The sequence below is a fragment of the Salmo trutta genome, chromosome 4 (assembly GCF_901001165.1).
Source record: "Salmo trutta chromosome 4, fSalTru1.1, whole genome shotgun sequence".
In the NCBI taxonomy this organism is placed as follows: Eukaryota; Metazoa; Chordata; class Actinopteri; order Salmoniformes; family Salmonidae; genus Salmo; species Salmo trutta.
This window is the reverse complement of record NC_042960.1, coordinates 24,846,189-24,866,849: the sequence shown is the minus strand read 5'-3', so window position 1 is coordinate 24,866,849 and position 20,661 is coordinate 24,846,189. Positions and strand designations below refer to the sequence as shown.

The window sequence follows — 20,661 nt, the reverse complement described above, 5'->3', positions numbered from 1 at the left end:
AGCATACAATGACATTCTAGACGATTCTGTGCTTCCAACTTTGTGGCAACAGTTTGGGGGAAGGCTCTTTCCTGTTTCATCATGACAATAGCACTGTGCACAAAGCGAGATCCATACAGAAATGGTTTGTCAAGATGGGTGGGGAAGAACTTGACTGACTTGCACAGAGCCCTGACCTCAACCCCATCGAACACCTTTGGGATGAATTGGAATGCCGACTGCAAGTCAGGCCTACTCGCCCAACATCAGTGCCCAACCTCACTAATGCTCTTGAATGGAAGCAAATCCCTGCAGCTATATTCCAACATCTAGTGAAAAGCCTTCATAGAAAAGTGGAGGCTTTTATAGAAGCAAAGGAGGGACCAACTCCATATTAATGCCCATGAGTATAGACATGTTGCATATACATCTAACATGAATTGATGTTATGCAATTCAAATATCTACTCTAGGATGGATAATAAATAAAGTGATTATTATATAAGCACAACCACCCACAAATGACAGCCAACATTTCACAACAAAAGGACTAAATACACAGTGCTCCATTTGAATGATTCCTAACACAATGGAAACAGAGAGAGAGAGGAGGGGAAAGGGAGAGAATCAGGAAGAAAGTAGAGAAGAACAACAATGCCATAGAGGAAAGAGAGGGGTGTTGGAAGGTCAGTGTTGTGAAAAGCAATTGTGATGCTGAGTCTTACCTCCTTCTTGCAGTTCAGAAAGGTGTGATACTTGTAGTGATGGAGAGAATGATAAAGGCTATAGACACGACACGTCTCTGTGGACAGCTTGAGGTCCTGAGAGTCACAGAGAGAGAGGAAAAAGAGATGGAGGGAAAGGAGAGAGGAAATCATTTATTAGGGAATCTCTCCGATTCTCTTGGACTGAGGATGAATAGGGAAAAGGCCTAGTCTACTATGTATTCACAACTTCAAATCAAATCAAATTGTATTAGTCACAGTGAAATACTTACTTACGAGCCCCTAACCAACAATGCAGTTTAAAAAAAAATCTAAAATACAAATAAGAACAAGAAATAAAAGGTAACAAGTAATTAAAGAGCAGCAGTAAAATAACAATAGCGAGACTATATACAGGGGGGTACCGGTACAGAGAAAATGCGTGGGGAAACCGGTTAGCTGAGGTAATATGTACATGTAGGTAGAGTTATTAAAGTGACTGCATAGATGATAACAACAGAGAGTAGCAGCGGCGTAAAAGGGGGGGGCAATGCAAGTAGTCTGGGTAGCCATTTGATTAGATGTTCAGGAGTCTTATGGCTTGGGGGTAAAAGCTGTTTAGAAACCTCTTGGACCTAGACTTGGCGCTCCGGTACTGCTTGCCGTGCGGTAGCCAATAGAACAGTCTATGACTAGAGTGGTTGGAGTCTTTGACAACTTTTAGGGCGTTCCTCTGACACCGCCTGGTATAGAGGTCCTGGATGGCAGGAAGCTTGGCGCCAGTGATGTACTGGGCTGTACGCACTACCCTCTGTAGCGCCTTGTGGTCGGAGGCCGAGCAGTTGCCATACCAGGAAGTGATGCAACCAGTCAGGATGCTCTCGATGGTGCAGCTGTATAGCCTTTTGAGGATCTGAGGACCCATGCCAAATCTTTTCAGTCTCCTGAGGGGGAATAGGTTTTGTCGTGCCCTCTTCACAACTGTCTTGGTGTGCTTGGACCATGTTAGTTTGTTGGTGATGTGGACACCAAGGAACTTGAAGCTCTCAACCTGCTTCACTACAGCTCCGTCAATGAGAATGGGCGCGTGCTTGGTCCTCTTTTCCTGTAGTCCACAATCATCTCCTTTGTCTTGATCATGTTGAGGGAGAGGTTGTAGTCTTGGCACCACGCGGCCAGGTCTCTGACCTCCTCCCTACAGGCTGTATCGTTGTTGTCGGTGATCAGGCCTACCACTGTTGTGTCATCGGCAAACTTAATGATGGTGTTGGAGTCGTGCCTGGCTGTGCAGTCATGAGTGAACAGGGAGTGCAGAGGGGACTGAGCACGCACCCCTGAGGTGCCCCTGTATTAAGGATCAGCGTGGCGGACGTGTTGTTACCTTCCCTTACCACCTAGGGGCGGCCTGTCAGGAAGTCCAGGATCCAGTTGCAGAGGGAGGTGTTAAGTCCCAGGGTCCTTAGCTTATTGATGAGCTTTGAGGGCACTATGGTGTTGAATGCTGAGCTGAAGTCAATGAATAGCATTTTCACATAGGTGTTCCTTTTGTCCAGGTGGGAAAGGGCAGTGTGGAGTGCAATAGAGATTGCATCATCTGTGGATCTGTTTGGGAGGTATGCAAATTGGAATGGGTCTAGGGTTTCTGGGATAATGGTGTTAATGTGAGCCATGACCAACCTTTCAAGGCACTTCATGGCTACTGACGTGAGTGCTATGGGTCGGTTGTCATTTAGGCAGGTTACCTTAGTGTTCTTGGGCACAGGGGCTATGGTGGTCTGCTTAAACCATGTTGGTATTACAGACTCGGACAGGGAGAGATTGAAAATGTCAGTGAAGACACTTGCCAGTTGGTCAGCGCATGCTCGCAGTACACGTCCTGGTTATCCGTCTGGCACGGCGGCCTTGTGAATGTTGACCTGTTTAAAGGTCTTACTCACATCGGCTGCGGAGAGCATGATCACACAGTCTTCCGGAACAGCTGGTGCTCTAATGCATGTTTCAGTGTTATGTGCCTCGAAGCGAGCTTAGAAGTAGTATAGCTCATCAGGTAGGCTCGTGTCACTGTCACTCGGTTGTGCTTCCCTTTGTAGTCTGTAATGGTTTACAAGCCCTGCCACATCTGACGAGCATCAGAGCCGGTGTAGTACGATTCGATCTTAGTCCTGTATTGACGCTTTGCCTGTTTGATGGTTTGTCGGAGGGCATAGCAAGATTTCTTATAAGCTTCCGGGTTAGAGTCCCGCTCCTTGAAAGTGGCAGCTCTAGCCTTTAGCTCAGCGTGGATGTTGCCTGTAATCCATGTCTTCTGGTTGGGGTATGTGCGTACGGTCACTGTGGGGATGACGTCATCGATGCACTTATTGATGAAGCCAATGACTGATGTGTGGTACTCCTCAATGCCATCGGAGGAATCCCGGAACATATTCTAGTCTGTGCTCGCAAAACAGTCCTGTAGCTTAGCATCTGCTTCATCTGACCACTTTTTCATTGATCGAGTCACTGGTGCTTCCTGCTTTAATTTTTGCTTGTAAGCAGGAACCAGGATGACAGAATTATGGGCAGATTTGCCAAATGGAGGGCGAGGGAGAGCTTTGTATGCGTCTCTGTGTGTGGATTAAAAGTGGGCCAGAGTTTTTTCCCCTCTGGTTGCACATTTAACATGCTGATAGAAATTTGATGAGACGGATTTCAGTTTCCCTGCATTAATGTCCCCGGCCACTAGGAGTGCCGCCTCTGGGTGAGTGTTTTCCTGTCTGCTTATGGCGGAATACAGCTCATTGAGTACGGTCTTAGTGCCAGCTTCAGTCTGTGGTGGTATGTAGACAGCTACGAAAAATACAGATGAAAACTCTCTAGGCATATAGTGTGGTCTACAGCTTATCATGAGATCCTCTACCTCAGACGAGCAACACCTCAAGACTTATACATAGTCCGCCACCCCTTGTCTTACCAGACGCCGCTGTTCTATCCTGCCGATACAGCGTATAACCAGCCAGCTGTATGTTGATAATGTCGTTGTTTAGCCACGACTCCGTGGAGCATAAGATATTACAGTTTTGAATGTCCCGTTGGTAGTTTAATCTTTCGTGTAGATCATCGATTTTATTTTCCAAAGATTGCACGTTTGCTAGCAGAATGGAAGGCAGTGGGGGTTTATTCGATCGCCTACAAATTCTCAGAAGGCAGCCAGACCTCCGGCCCCTTTTTCTACACCTTCTCTTCACGCAAATGACGGGGATCTGGGCCTGTTCCCGGGAAAACAGTATGTCATTCACATCGGGCTCGTCAGACTCATAAAAGGAAATAAAGTATTCTGCCAGTTCGTGGTGAATAATCGCAGTTTTGATGACCAGAAGATCGGTCATAAGAGACGGTAGCAGCAACATTATGTACAAAATAAGTAAAAAAAACAAGTTACAAACAACGCAAAGAAACAAACAAAAAAACACAATCGGTTAGGGGACACATGAAACGTCATCCTTCTTCTCCAGCGCCATCTTCACATACTTTCAGAGGACCACTAAAAATACAAATACACTTGATCAATGCTAAAAGAAGAAACATAGCCTTGTCGAGAACCAGGTTTCCCTGATTGGAAAGCCTGGTGAAGTCTATGGCTGAAAGTGGCTAAAAAGGGGTGGGGACCCGGTGTAAATCAGTGACGCCTTGCAACACGAAAAAAAACGATCAAATGCATTGCTTGGGCGGAGCTTAACACGCAGCACTCCTTCAACGGGCATGTGGGGGGAGGGTTCTTGAAATGTAAAATACCTAAAATACCTAAAAATGGAAGCCAGTGGACCATTCAAACCGTTTCCAAAGGACGTGACAACAATGTTTTTGGAGGTATGGCTACGCGAGACTAGAAGAAATAAGACAACGCAAGTGTAAATAAGGACAGCGTCATGGTTTTGCTTTGTTAGCACATGGGTAAACACCATCCGGACCATGTTAAAACCACCAAGGTACAAGTTTATGTACAAAGCAAAGTGACAAACAGGTCCAGACTTTATTACTCCAGTTCTTGTGAAACAGAATGGTCTCTTCTACTCGGCTTCTACAACACCTAGACATAATCTTCAAGGCCAGGGTTAGCCACAGTGGATTGGATACATTGGTGTCAGCAGTGTGATACTAAAGTCAAGGAGTTCATGACTGGATGTGGTTCACTCACCTGCTGTTTGGGCGTGGTGCTCTTCTTGACGCGGTTGAGGGTTTTACGGTTGTAGCACTCACCGCCGAGGTGCACTTTGACCGCTCCAGAGTCCAGGGGGTCTGCTGTCATTTTGGGGAACATATGCAGAGTCTCCTAAAGAAGAAAAATATAAAGATGGAGGGAGCAAGGGGGAGAGGGAGAAGTGGTAATTTCAACTGTTTTAAAGCTTTCACTTTTCTTTATGTTAGTGAGAAAGTTGGATGGAGATTGGAAGGAGATATGGTAAAACTCCAAACACAACAGGTACCACATCAGGTATCAGCATTTTTACAACTAAACAGACAGAATTACCTGGTGTTGGCCACTCATGTTGACTCTCCTTAACAGTCTCCTCTTTTGTTCGTTGAGTAGGCTGTCAATTTTCCTCATGGGCGGGAGGTACAACTCGTCTGGGGGCCAGAGTGGGAGGGACATAGAGTCTGTATGACTTATCTCATGACATCTTTCTTCCTTAATCCTACTCTCACTCACTTACTTTGATCAATAATCTCTTTACACACTCCCAGGGCTGGGGTAAATTCCCTTTGAATTCAGTCAATTCAGGAAGTAAACTGAAATTCTAATTCCAAATTATCATAGAGAAGCAATGTAATTTCAGTTTATTGACTGAATGGACATTGAATGTACCCCAGACCTGATCACATCATCACCCACTCATCTGCTCACACCACGACCCCATCCATCTCACCGTCTGTGTCCTCCAGGGCTTGAATCATGTCGGGGTCAAGTGCTGTACTGACCAGCATCTCTATGTAACTCCTGAACATCTCCCTCATGGCTCGACTGTTCATCCCCCCTCTCACTGGGGCTACGGGGGAGAGACACAGAGAGAGAGAGAGAGAGAGAGAGAGAATATGTCACTGAGTGGGTTTGAACCTGGGGCTCCAGTGCGTTACAAGACTTAACTCTCTGAGTTATAGCCAAGCCATTACACATAAATATACATACCAAAATTGCATTAACACACACACACACACAGTTACACACACACACAAACATACATAGTCCCTCACCTTGGTCCTCGCTGGGCCCATCGAGGGAGGAGTCTGAGTCAGAGGGGACTTCCTTCAGCCACTTCTTCCTCTTCTTGGGTGGAGGCTCCACCTTCACTAGCCTCGCCCTCGATGGGCGCTCTGTCTTCTTCTCTCCTCCTCCTCTCTTCTCCTCCCTCACTCTCTTTCGGTCCACTTCACTGCTCCTTCTCTCCACCTTCTCCTGAGGTGGTGAATGCCTCTTTTCTTTTTCTTCTCTCTCCTTCTTCTCCTTCTCTCGCTCTCTCTCTCGCTGTTTCTCTTTTTCCCTCTCCATCTCTCGCTCCTTTTCTTTTTCCCTCCTCTCTCGCTCCTTCTGCTCCCTCTCCTTCTCTTTCTGCTCTCTTGCTTTGTCGTTTTGCTCCCTCTCTTTCTGCGCTCTTGCTTTCTCCTTTTGCTCCATCTCTTTCTCTTTGTCCTTTTGCTCTCTCGCTTTCTCTTTTTGCTCCCTCTCTTTCTGCTCTTTCGCTTTTTCCTTTTGTTTCCTCTCTTTCTCTCTCTCTTTCTCCTTTTGATCTCTCACTTTCTCCTTTTGTTCCCTCTCTTTCTCTTTCTGCTCCTTTTCCTTTTGCGCTCTCTCTTTCTGCTCCTTCTCTTTTTCCTTTTGCTTCCTCTCTTTTTGCTCCCTCTCTTTTTGCTCCCTCTCTTTCTGCTCCTTCTCTTTCTGCTCCTTCTCTTTCTCCTTCCGCTCCCTCTCATCTCGCTCCAATCGGGGTGGAGTTTGACTGATGACAGGGGGAGGTGGCTTGGGGAGCGATGGGAGTGATTGACGCCTGTCAAGGTACAAAAAAATGAGTAATTTTGCAGGATATTGCTTACAGTTACACATGCATGGAGGTAGGGGCTACGGTTCTACATGGGGTTGGGCACGTATGAATCAAGACCCAGAGGAGTACGGCAAACACACAGGGACAAACAGCACAAACCTACCTCAACATGAGTCTAGGTCTGTGCCAGGGTTTACGTGAGCACACACGGACATAATCCTTTTTATTGAAATTCTCCAGGAACTTGACATAGAGACGTTGGTACCGCATCTTGGCATCGCCAAAGTAGCCCAGATACTGAGAGAGAGAGAGAGAGAGAGAGAGAGAGAGAGAGAGAGAGAAAGGGAGGGAAATATTTATAGAGAGATAATCATTTTAGTTATTATAAACAAACAATGTGTAGCTTCAAAATATTTGTACAACCATCATGACGATCTCATGCTGGATTGTAAATCCTTGCATCCATCGCTGGATTGTACTTTAACATTAAAGAGAAGGAGAGAGTCTCCTGTCTTAAATGGGATGTGAGTAACTCACGTTACTGGTGGCACAGAACTGCCTCTGTCCGTCTTTGATCTCAGGGCTGAACTTCTGCAGCAGGGCTTTCTGCACTCTCCAGATGGGTGGTGGCTCACGGCCGGTCTGCAGGGCCATCTTGAGAGACAAAGAGAGTATGTACAGTGCCTTGAGAAAGTATTCATACTTGACTTACTCCACATTTCCCATAATGACAAAGTGAAAATATGATTTTAGAAATGTTTGCAAATGTACTGAAAATGAAATACAGAAATATTCCATTTACATTTACACCCCTGGCAGAATCACCTCTGGCAGCGATTACAGTTGTGAGTTTTTCTGGGTAAATCTCTAAGAGCTTTGCACACCTGGATTGTACAATATTTGCACATTATTCTTCTTAAAAGTCTTCAAGCTCTGTCAAGTTGGTTGTTGCTCATTGCTAGACAGCCATTTTCAAGTCTTGCCATATATTTTCAAGCTGATTTAAGTTAAAACTGTAACTAGGCCACTCAGGAACATTCAATGTCATCTTTGTAAGCAATTCCTGTGTATATTTGGACTTGTGTTTTAGGTTATTGTCCTGCTGAAAGGTGAATTTGTCTCCCAGTGTCTGTTGGAAAGAAGACTGAACAAGGTTTTCCTCTAACATTTTGCCTGTGCTTAACACTATTCTGCTTATTTTTATCCCCCAAAAACTCCCCAGTCCTTGCCAATGACAAGCATACCCATAACATGATGCAGTCACCACCACCATGCTTGAAAATATGAAGAGTGGTACTCAGTGATGTGTTGTGTTTGCCCCAAACATAATGCTTTGTATTCAGGACATTAAGTTAATTTCTTTGCAGTTTTACTTTAGTGCCTTATTGCAAACAGGATGCATGTTTTGGAATATTTGTATTCTGTACAGGCTTCCTTCTTTTCACTGATTTAGGTTAGTATTGTTAACCTCTACAGGATCGGTGCCCCACCCCGCGGGACGGTTGAGCTAACGAAGGTTAATGTGATTAGCATGAGGATGTAAGTAACAAGAAAATTTCCCAGGACGTAGACATACCTGATGGGCAGATATGTCTATGGGCAGAAAGCTTAAATTCTTGTTAATCTAACTGCACTGTGCTATTTACAGTAGACACTACAGTGAAAGAATACCATTCTATTGTTTGAGGAGACTGCGCAGTTATGAACTTGAAAAATGGATCAATAAACCATTTAGGCACATTTGGGCAGTCTTGATACACCATTTTGAACAGAAATGCAATTGTTCATTGGATCAGTCTAAAACGTTGCACATACACTGCTGCCATTTAGTGGCCAAAATCGAAATTGCGCGTAACCTGTAATAATACATGGTGACTTTTCTCTTGAATTTCAAAGATGATGGAACAAAAAAATAAAAAATAAGCGCATGCTTTTTCTTTGTATTATCTTTTACCAGATCTAATATGTTATATTCTCCTACATTAATTTCACATTTCCACAAACTTCAGTGTTTCCTTTCAAATGGTATCAAAAATATGCATATCCTTGCTTCAGGTCCTGAGCTACAGGCAGTTATTTTTGGGTATGTCATTTCAGGCAAAATGTTAGGCGATCCTTAACTACAATGTTTTTGATCCATCCTCAGTTTTCTCCTATCACAACCATTAAACTATGCAACTGTTTTAAAGTCACCATTGGCCTCATGGTGAAATGCCTGAGTGGTTTCCTTCCTCTCCGGCAACTGAGTTAGGAAGAACACCCGGGGGGATCATTTAGCTATTTGATTTGGAATTTTAAGACACCTTTAGGTATCCCAAATGTTGTATTTTTCATTATTTGATAAAATATTGAATTTGGCCTTTACTTCTATAGCCTACAGAAATGCATTGAAAATCACGTCCATAAATGGCAAAAAAATGTCAACAAATAATTCATAAAGATTAAGGTTTTGAAGTCTATCCTATATCTAGGAGATATACGAAAGCTCAGGAAATATTTTTGTTATACATTGTTTTACACATCTTTAACCCCTTATTTTTGTTGCCACAAAGCCACCTCCATACATTTGTATGGGTTACCTTCAGACGAATGGGGGTCGTAGAGCAAAACCGATATTAGTTTGTAGCCCAAACGGTTCAGACGCTATAGTCAGCAATTGGCACATCAACGTTACCGATTTCAGACGACTCCCGTGACACTTGTGGGGGTTCGTAGGACTGTTCAGATGCTACATACGTTTTCGTGAGAAGACTGATTTTCAGGATGTCTCATGGTCTGACAAACACAGCTGTAGCTCGGCCACCTTCCACCGCAGACGCGGAAGGCCGACATAGGCGGATGCAGCGGATTGATACCTCTGGGGATGTTTTATTATGTTACTTAGATTGACGCACGGGTGTGTCTCTTAAGGATTAATAATTTCACCATGCTCAAAGGGATATTCAATGTTTTTTTTGTTTTTTTTACCCATCTACCAATAAGTGCACTTATTTGCGAGGCATTGGAAAACCTCCCTGGTCTTTGTGGTTGAATCTGTGTTTGAAATGTACTGCTCGACTGAGGGACCTTACAGATAATATGTGTGTGGTATAGAGATGAAGTAGTCCTTTAAAATCATGTTAAACACTATTATTGCACACAGAGGGAGCCCATGCAACTCATGGTGTGACTTGTTAAGCACATTTGTAGTCTTATTTAGGCTTGCCATAACTAAGGGGTTGAATACTAATTGACTCAAGACATTTCAGCTTTTCATTTTTTATTAACTAGTAAAAATGTCTAAAAACATGATCACACATTGATATTATGGGGTTTTGTGTGTAGGCCAGTGACCCAAAATTAAAAATGTATCTATTTTAAATTCAGGATGTAACACAAACATTTTTGGAAAAAGTCAAGGGATGTGAATACTTTCTGAAGGCACTGTAAGTGTGTGTATGTGTGTGTGTGTGTGTGTGTGTGTGTGTGTGTGTGTGTGTGTGTGTGTGTGTGTGTGTGTGTGTGTGTGTGTCTGTGTGTGTGTGTGTGTGTGTGTGTGTGTGTGTGTGTGTGTGTGTGTGTGTGTGTGTGTGTGTGTGTGTGTGTGAGTGAGAAGACAAGACATACCACCTCCCATAGTGAATGCCAGAAGCCCTCACCTTGAGCGTGCCAATGTCCTCAGTCCGCACCACAAACTCGTCCCTCTCCCGGAAGATGCCCTCGCCGCCACTCTCGCTGTCCTCCTCCTCGCTCTCTCCAGCGATGGCCGCATTGTCCTGCTTTTTGGCCAGGTGCAGAGAGGTGATCTTGGAGGCTGGAGCATCCTCAGGGGTGGGGGGTGAGGGTGGGGAAGAGGAGGGCGAGGAGGAAGGCTGGGCCAGCTCTGGAGCATCCGAAAGGGGAGGAGAGGAGGAGGGAGGGGGGGTAGTAGAGGGGGGCATTGCAGGGGAAGGGGAGGGTGGAGAGGGTAGGGCCAGGGGCGAGGAGCTGGGGGGAGGAGAGGCGGCGGGGTTGTGGTGGGGGTGGTGGGTTTGTTGGGGGGACGGCTGCTTCTGCTCCTCTTCATCATCCTCATGCTGGAAGGGCAGAGGGGAGGGTGGAGAGAGTGGTGGGGGAGATAGGGGGGAGGGGGAGGAAGAAGTGAGAGGGGACGGGGAGAGGGATGGGGGAAAGGGGGGTGCGGTGGCGAGGGGAGGCCCGGATGGAGAATCTGGGAGGGGGGGGTTCAGAGTATATTACATCTTTGGAAATGAACAACTGTTTGTCATACCATTCCAGAATATCTGAGGTTGTAGGCTACTCACCTTCCACTTTAGGAGCATCCAGCATCTCAAACTCAGGCTCTCTCTCCTCCTCTTCTCTCTCCTCTACCTCTTCCTCCATACCCCTGCGCTCTACATTCAGGTCTTCCTCTACCCTCTTCTTCTCCATCTCCTCCTCTTCCTCCATCTCCTCTTGTCGTTCATCCTCTCTGTCCATCCCATTCAGTCCTTCCTGTTCTGGGGACGGTGTATTTGGCTGTGTGTTGGCCTGTGTGTTGTGAAGTTGCATGTTTGTCTCTACGTCATTGTCCTGCTCCTCCAGATCGGCTACGTCCTCCTGCATTTGGGCCACGGGCGGCGGCGTTTGTGGCAGCGATGGGCTCTGAGATGGAGATGGGCTGGGTGGGGGCAGGGCCACGGCTGCAGCCAGTGAATGGGGCGTGTCGTAAAGGGCAGATATGGCCGAGGAGATGCTCTTCTGCAGGTCCTGGTTCTTACTGACAGAGTCCTCCTCCTCGTCGGAGGAGAAGGACGGCAGTGTCTCCAGGTTCCTCTTCAGCTCGTCATCCAGACGCTTACAGGGACTCAGCCCGTCCTCGCCCTCGCTACTGTCCCCAAACGGAGGGGGTGGAGGAGGGGGCGGTGGAGGGGGAGGCGGGGACAGGATCCTACCCTTCAGGGAGGAAGAGTCTGTGGTTTCAACTCCTTCCACTGGCCCTCCAAGGTCTTGTGGTCCACCAGGTCCAGATTCAGGCTGCTTCTTCCCCGTTTTGAGGAAGTCCAGGAAGGAGGCCATGAAATTAGACTTCAGCTCCGGGGGCTTGTCCTCTGTCTAAGAGGGAGGAGGAGAGGAGATGAGGAGAGGAGAAAAGAGAGGGAAGAGGAAAGGTGAGGTGCAGACAAGACAGGGGAGGAAAGAAATAAGAAAATGAATGGCAGGAGAAATAATGAGAAAAAGGTGTGAATGGGAAAAGAAAAAAAAAGAGTATATAGAAGGGAGATTTTTATTTATCATTATAATAAAGCTTGGACTGAAACAAATGGTAATAAATCCCTAAATGCTATATAACCGTATTTTTCCATGCTTCGTGTTGGGGTGTACCTTTATAAAGCTTTCTCTTCCTCTGAATAGAGGTAGTTCACCTTACCAACAGCAGGGGGGGGGGTCTGAGGGTGGTAAGAAAATATAATTGGGTAACCGTGGCAACAGCTACCCTGGCAACAGCCTTCTCTCTCCTCTCTCCCTTTCTCTCTGATTTATTGTCAGTCAGAGAGGCTGGCTGTCAATCACCTCCGACTCATGCCTCCGCTTCGCCCTCTATAGGCTGCCGATATGCGCACACACACACAGCCTTACACACAGCCTCACACACACAGCTCTATGTAGATACACACACACACGCACACGCACAGCCTCACATACACACAGACTCACATACACACGGCCTTACATACACACACCTCTAATGCATCTTCAAAGCACAGCCAAATGGTGAGGTCATTTGTTTCGGCTGTCCTGACACTTTCAGATGTAAGTGGTATCCCTCTGGGCACACTGCGTCATTTCAACGTGGATAATTGGCTCATTTTTGATTGAGACGTTGATCAATGAGATTACAACCTATATTCACCCACTCAAAAAAACAGGCAAAAGTTTTAAATGCTTTCAACCATTTAAAAGCACAACCAAATTCCAAAATAAAAACAATGTCTGATAAAACAATGTCTGATTTTGGGGGAAAATACAGTTATATAGCCTATAGGGATTTATTATCATTTGTTTCAGTCCAAGCTTTATTATAATAATATATAAAAATCTCCCTCCTATATACTCTCTTTTTTTCTCTTCCCCATTCACACCCTTTTCTCATTATTTCTCTATCACTGCACTTTCAACCATATAAATTCACAGCAAAGTTCAAATTGGAATACAAAGTCAGATATTTAATTCATTTATACAATAGATTAATGTGATATCACTGTGCTTCATCTAATAGCAGAACCAAATTACCTAGATTGCAGTTGAGATTACAGTAAAAGTCCGTGGTGCAAGTGATCAATGCCGTTCGAGATTCTGCAGAGATTATTACAGCTATCTCCACAGACCTGCGTTGATCTACGCATGCTATCTTACACGCACGTTTTATATGATTACATAAGAAGAAATGTATAGTTACAGTAACCTCAAAATGTGGCGCTTGGATGTGTCAATGCCGTTTGAGATTCTGTGCAAATTATTACAGCAATCTCCACAGACTTGCGATGACCTATGCATGCTATCTTGAAGATGCACGCTTTATATGATTACATGTGTTGTTGTATGTGTCGAATTGTTATGCTTTATCTTGGCCAGGTCGCAGTTGCAAATGAGAACTTGTCTCAACTAGCCTACCTGGTTAAATAAAGGTGAAATAAGAAGAATTTGGCCATGGATGTGTTACTCATATTATTGTATTTCAAAAGTGATATTGAATTGTGTTTAGTTGTCAATGCAACCAAATATCAACATTTGAAAAAGATTTTGATCTTCTACTTGGATAGCTCCATCTGTGCAACTGACTAGGTCTGCCTTTAATTCCTGTTAAAAAAAGAAGAAAAAATTGATATGTTGGATTCACGTCTCCATCTCAACCAAAATTCTAAGTTATAGAATAGGACTAAATCAAATCAAACTTTAAATGAACTTTCAATAGAGTTTGATTTGATTTAGTCCTATTCTTTAACTTAGATTTTGGTTGAGATGGAAACGTGAATCCAACATATTCATTTTTAATTTGTAGACAAACTGGAATTAAAGCCAGACTAAGTCAGTGGCACAGATAGAACATTTCAAGCAGAAGATACATCTCCTTCAAATGTTGATATTTGGTTGCGTTGACAACCAAACACTAAATTCAATATCACTAAATATCATTACATTTTAAATCAACCAGAGTTTGAAACCCTAGGCCTATTGTATTTTAATTTTTTTGTTGAATTCTGGATTGAATTAAAACAGTTGCTGCTGATGACTTTGCAAATAGCATCACTGATGATTGATAAAGTATGGTCACATATTCGCTCTGTTAAACCTACCCTTTGGAATGATAGCAACAGTGACTCTATTTAGTTTTTAAGTGGAGCTCTCTCAACAATCATTCTCACAATAGCACATCGCTAATAGTCAGTGACAAATATAATAGCTGGGCTTTGTTAAAACTTTGGATGGGAGGGTAGCTGTAGCTAGATCAATTCTCCAGTTGGTACAAATTCAACATATTTCAACATAAGGTTTGGCTATGTTGAAATTTGGTTACCTTGATGACATAATCCTGTGGTTGATAACCTCAAAACAATAGTTGATAACTTTTTTCAAATCCAATGTAGATTCTACATCACAATACGTTGACAAATTACGCTGAAACGACGTTGATTCAATCAGTTTGTACCCAGTGGGATATTTTCAAAACTCTAAGTACAAAACTAAACTGATAACACTTGTATCTTATGCTCAGAACATTTGATTGTTCCTTCATTGGGGTTTCACACATATTTCACCCCTGAGTCATTCATACAAAATCCAAATTTTGTGTGAAATACCATGAGAACATTTTATTTAGTCACCAATACATCAGATAATGATGATAGGCTCAACATTTAGTCAAGTTAACTACTATTCGATCCAATAGCAAAAAATACAACATACACATTTTAACACTGTTCTTTTTGAAGTGCTGAATAGAAAGAATAGTAGATGGTAAATATAATTTTCCATAAAGTATTTGGCTATAGCTTGACATGCACATATTTTCTTTATGATTTGTTTCAATTGACAGGTTTTGAGCACGTTGAGATATACACTACTTATACAAAAATATATACTCCCCTTCAAATTAGTGGATTCAACTATTTCAGCCACACACGTTGCTGACAGGTGTATAAAATTGAGCACACCGCCATGCAATCTCCATTGACAAACACTGGCAGTAGAATGGCCTTACTGAAGAGCTCAGTGACTTTCAACATGGCACCGTCATAGGATGCCACCTTTCCAACAAGGCAGTTCGTAAAATTTCTGCCCTGCTAGAGCTGCCACGGTCAACTGTATAAGTGTTGTTATTGTGAAGTGGAAACGTCTATGAGCAACAAAGGCTCAGCAGCAAAGTGGTAGGCCACACAAGCTCACAGAACGGGACCGCCGAAGCGTGTAAAAAGTGTGGAAGAACTTCACTGGCCTGCACAGAGCCCTGACCTCAACTCCATCAAACACATTTGGGATGAATTGGAACGCAGACTGCGAGTCAGACTAATCTCCCAACATCAGTGCCCAACCTCACGAATGCTCTTGTGGCTGAATAGTAGAAAGTCCCCGCAGCAATGTTCCAACATTTAGTGGAAAGCCTTCCCAGAAGAGTGGAGACTGTTATAGCAGCAAAGGGGACACTCCATATTAATGCCCATGATTTTTGAATGAGATGTTTGACGAGCAGGTGTCCACGTACTTTTGGTCATGTAGTGTATGTCAGCCTTACAGTTTCATTATCCTTATACAGTACATGTTTTGGCTCTGTACTCCAGCACTTTGGATTTTAAGTGATACAATGACTATCAGGTTAAAGTGCAGACTGTCAGCTTAAATTTGAGGGTATTTTGTTTCATTTCTATTTTGTGCCCAATAGAAATAAATGGTAAATAATGTATTCTGTCATTTTAGAGTCACTTTTATTGTAAATAAGAATAGAATATGTTTCTCAACACTTCTACAATAATGTTTGTTGCTACCATGGTTACGGATAGTCCTGAATGAATTGTGAATAATGATGAGTGAGAAAGTTAGACGCACAAATATCATACCCCCAAAAAATGCTAACCTCCCCTGTTATTGTAATGGTGAGAGGTTAGCATATCTTGGGGGTATAATATTTGTGCGTCTGTAACTTTCTCAATTATCATTACTCACAATTCATTCAGCACTATCCGTAATCATGGTAGCATCCATATTAATGTAGAATTGTTTAGAAACATATAATATTCTTACAGTATTTACAATAAAAATGGCACAATGCTTTATTTACCATTCATTTCTATTGGGCACAAAACAATTTGAAACACAACCAAAACAAACAGCAAATGCATCCAACAAGTTTGTAGAGTCACAAGCTTGATGTAAACATTGCATGCTAGGAATATGGGACCAAATACTAATCTTTTGACTACTTTAATACACATAAGTGAATTTGTCCCAATACTTTTAGTCCCCTAAAAGACAAAGTAGAAATTGTTTCAAATTCCTTATATTAAGCAAACCAGACGGCACCATTTTCTTGTTTTTTAAATGTATGGATAGCCAGGGGCACAATCCAACATTCAGAAACCATTTACAAATGAAGCATGTATGTTTAGTGAGTCCGCCAGGTCAGAGGCAGCAGCGATGACCAGGGATGTTATCTTGATAAGGACTTGAATGTTACCAGTCTCCTGTCCTGCTAAGCATTCAAAATGTAACTTATACTGTTGAGTGTCAGGGAAAATGTATGGAGTAAAAAGTACATTCTTTTCTTTAGGAATGTAGTGAAGTAAAAGTAAAAGTTGTCAAAAATATGAATAGTAAAGTAAAGTACAGATACTTGGCAGCAGCGTAGCCTAGTGGTTAGAGCATTGGACTAGTAACCGAAACCGCAAGATCAAATCCCCGAGCTGACAAGGTACAAATCTGTCGTTCTGCCCCTGAACAAGGCAGTTAACCCACTGTTCCTAGGCCATCATTGAAAATAAGAATTTGTTCTTAACTGACTTGCCTAGTTAAATAAAGGTAATAAAAAAAACGACTTAAGTTGTATTTTTACTTAAGTACTTTACACCACTGCCTAAAATGGGGGCGCTGTAAATTCTAAACGGTTCACCCGATATGGATGAATACCCTCAAATTAAAGCTGATTGTTTGCACTTCATAGTCTCATATTCATTGTACAATTTCAAATCCAAAGTGCTGGAGTACAGAGTCAAAATAACAAAAAATGTATCACTGTCCCAATACTTTTGGAGCTCACTGTATATTGTTATATACAACCCAGGTATTTCAGCAGTGCTACACTATTATTCAAAATGGTAGCACATAGAGTGACTCTTTCTCAGGTGTCCTGTGTGAATTTAAATATGCTCTCTCTAATTCTCTCTTTCTTTCTCTCTCTCGGAGGACCTGAGTCCTAGGACCATGCCTCAGGACTACCTGGCTTGATGACGCCTTGCTGTCCCCAGTTCACCTGGCCGTGCTGCTGCTCCAGTTCCAACTGTTCTGCCTGCAGCTATGGAACCCTGACCTGTTCACCGGACGTGCTACCTGTCCCAGACCTGTTGTCCCAGACCTGCTGGAACCCTGACCTATTCACCGGACGTGCTACCTGTCCCAGACCTGCTGTTTTCAACTCTCTATAGACAGCAGGAGCGGTAGAGATACTCTCAAAGATCGGCTATGAAAAAGCCAACTGACACTTACTCTTGTGTTACTGACTTGTTGCACCCTCGACAACTACTATGATTATTATTATTTGACCATGCTGGTCATTTATGAACATTTGAACATCTTGGCCATGTGCTGTTATAATCTCCACCCGGCACAGCCAGAAGAGGACTGGCCACCCCTCATAGGCTGGTTCCTCTCTAGGTTTCTTCCTAGGTTTTGGCCTTTCTAGGGAGTTTTTCCTAGCCACCGTGCTTCTACACCTGCATTGCTTGCTGTTTGGGGTTTTAGGCTGGGTTTCTGTACAGCACTTTGAGATATCAGCTGATGTAAGAAGGGCTATATAAATAAATTTGATTTGATTTCTACTTTGTCCTATTGAAGCACACTGGCTGATGGAGTTTGATGATGTAGTATTTACAGCCACATCCATATATATTATTTGGTTTTACCTTCCAACATAAATGTATGTCAATTTGATACATTTATGAGGGAAAAATATAGAAATGTAGTGTTCAGAAGTTATCAAACTATATAAGCTACAGTAACTAGGCATGAGCATACTTTTGGTTCAGTAGTTATCAGTTTAGAGCACTTTGATTAAGTGATAGTTGTGTTGTTAGAAAATGACAAGAACATAATATCTAAAGGCAAGTGAATATTGCATTTTGAAAACCAGATACTTGGATTGAATATGTGTCCAAATTGAAAGAGTGTTTTGGTGATGTTCCTTGTTGTATGTACTCAGTCAATCGAAAATAGAGTTGTGAAAATGACCCACATACTTCTGAAAATTGCACCTTAAATGTTTTTTAAAAACTTACACACACCAATGTGTGGTTCTCTTTTGTCTTTCCCCGACTTTACTCTGAAGCTTGAAATATCACTTGTGGAGCCCTATGCCCCTCTATCTTTATGCCCCACTAACCACAATATCTAACTACACACATAAACTCTCCTTTGGATGTTTGTGTTCCAGTCAACGTTAGCCCACCACTGTTCTGACTGAGGTAGAGCCTTCCCTGCAGCCTTCTTGTCTGGCGAGTTTCCCAGCGCTGAAGGGATCTCTGAGTTATACGACTTGTGAAATATGAGTAATGAATTATAGATGATACTGTGTTATTAGGAGGTGTAGCTAGGGACGGATTGAGGTTTCTCACCGTGTTGGAGAGCTTCTGCATGGCAGCCCAAGCCTCTGGGGTCAGCTGCTCATCCATGTCCCTCTCCCACGTCATCTGTGGCAGCCACAAAGCAAAGACATTAATCATATGTTCAAAAAACTACACCCATATTCAATTAAAGGCAGTGTCCGGCTAGCTTGTTTCATGGGGTAACATTTACATTGTTGGCATATCGGCACTGCTGTGTGCTACAAGAGAGGTTTAATTAATGATTCAATTGATGATTGGTGAATTGACTGATTGACTTTGCATTGTTGTCAGGTTGAAGTCACATTCCATGTTCTATAGAGTGACGTGAGGAAACCAGTCGCCACTGTTTTGACTGTTCAACCCGCTTCAAATCAATATGGACATCTGAACACACTTGATTAAGACAAAACAACAGTCTTTGTTGCACCACTGTGATAATGTTGTATCATCTCATCAATTAAACTTCCTGCATTATGTTAAAAGGCATTACAGTCAATTGACATCAGTATATTTTTATAATTACAACAGCTTTACAATGAGTAAAAGGCAAGTGATGAGAATTAGGGAGGGATTCTGCTCCTCACCCCCCTACCCCTGCAAATCGCACAGAAATGTACACTGTTCATTTCATTGGCCACTTTCCTGAGTCCACACTCTCCCTGTTGCTGAGGCAACAGCCGCCATTTTACTTTTACCATGACCAACCAGCAGACATCAACAGATGGAATCCAGAACATCAAACTCACACAAAAAGACTCCATCTTATCTATCGCTAGCCCAACATAAGAAATACATTCAAAAGCCCTACCCCCCTTAATATCATACATGGCTGGCTGCTGCTACACTGTAACGCTCAGACTACAATCACATATTGATAGAGGATGAGGTGACTTTAAGTGCTTTGAGCACCTGGAAAAGGGCATTGTAAAGGTTAGGAAAATGTGGCATTATATGTACCATCTTAACGACTTCCTATGAGATTCCGACCATTATTATACAAATACTGAATATAAATATACAGTGCCTTCAGGAAGTATTCACACCCCTTGACTTTTTCCACATTTTGTTGCGTTACAGTCTGAATTTAAAATTGATTCAATTGAGATTTTGTGTCACTGGCTTACACACAATAACCCATAATGTCAAAGTGGCATTGTGTTTTTAGAAATATTTCGAAATGTATTAAAAATGAAAAGCTGAAATGTCTTCAGTCAATAAGTATTTAATCTCTTTGTTATGGCAAGCCTAAATACTGCAAGTTCAGGACTACAAATGTGCTTAAAAAGGTCACATAAGAAGTTGCATTTACTCACTGAAATAATAGTGTTTAACATGATTTGGAATGACTACCTCATCTCTGTACCCCACACAGAGCGGCAGGTAGCCTAGTGGTTAGAGTGTTGGACTAGTAACCAGAAGGTTGCAAGATCGAATCCCTGAACTGACGAGGTAAAAATGTGTCGTTCTGTCCCTGAACAAGGCAGTTCCTAGGCCGTCATTGAAAATCAGAATTTGTTCTTAACTAACTTGCCTATCTACACTGGAGTTACTTACCAAGATGACACTGAGTGGCCTAGTTACAGGTTTGGCTTGAAAATATATGGCAATTCTTGAAAATGGCTGTCTAGCAACAGAGCTTGAAGAATTTTAAAAATAATAATGTGAAAATATTGTACAATCCAGGTGTCTTTCCCAGAAAGACTCACAGCTGTAATCATTGCCAAAGGTGATTCTAACTGTAAGGACAGACGCTGGGAGACGAAAAGCAAGTACAGGAAGTGAACATTTCATAAACACAGACATGAAACAGAACATGGACAGCATCTGGACAGGGACAATAATGCTGACACGAGCAACAAACTGAGGAACAGACAGATATAGAAGGGGCAATCAACAAAGTGAAGGAGTCCAGGTGAGTCCAATATTGTGCTGATGCACGTAATGATGGGCAGCCTGGTGCCAGGGAGGGGCAGCGGGAGCAGGCGTGACAGTACACCCACCCCACACCTGGGCGAACCTGACGGGCCGGCCAAGACAGGGGAGTCGGACGAGCCGGCTGAGGGGTGGGAGCCTGACAAGCCAGCTGAGACGTGGGAGCCTGACGAGCCGGCTGAGGCGTGGGAGCCTGGCGAAC

At 43.2% G+C, this 20,661-nt stretch overlaps 1 protein-coding gene across 1 annotated transcript in view; it reads right to left on the bottom strand.

Annotated features, from left to right (window-relative positions):
- The window catches only part of LOC115191627 (proline-rich protein 12), a 44,123-nt gene that overhangs the window by 6,759 nt on the left and 16,703 nt on the right, over window positions 1-20,661 (bottom strand). Inside the window, exons 6-16 of the mRNA XM_029749414.1 lie at window positions 18,537-18,611; window positions 10,980-11,769; window positions 10,335-10,885; window positions 7,234-7,350; window positions 6,860-6,993; window positions 6,487-6,702; window positions 5,912-6,150; window positions 5,587-5,706; window positions 5,190-5,287; window positions 4,857-4,991; window positions 704-799 (exon numbers count right to left, since the gene is read on the bottom strand). Of these exons, the coding sequence (XP_029605274.1) occupies window positions 704-799; window positions 4,857-4,991; window positions 5,190-5,287; window positions 5,587-5,706; window positions 5,912-6,150; window positions 6,487-6,702; window positions 6,860-6,993; window positions 7,234-7,350; window positions 10,335-10,885; window positions 10,980-11,769; window positions 18,537-18,611 (2,571 nt within the window). The remainder of the gene's footprint in view (window positions 1-703; window positions 800-4,856; window positions 4,992-5,189; window positions 5,288-5,586; window positions 5,707-5,911; window positions 6,151-6,486; window positions 6,703-6,859; window positions 6,994-7,233; window positions 7,351-10,334; window positions 10,886-10,979; window positions 11,770-18,536; window positions 18,612-20,661) is intronic.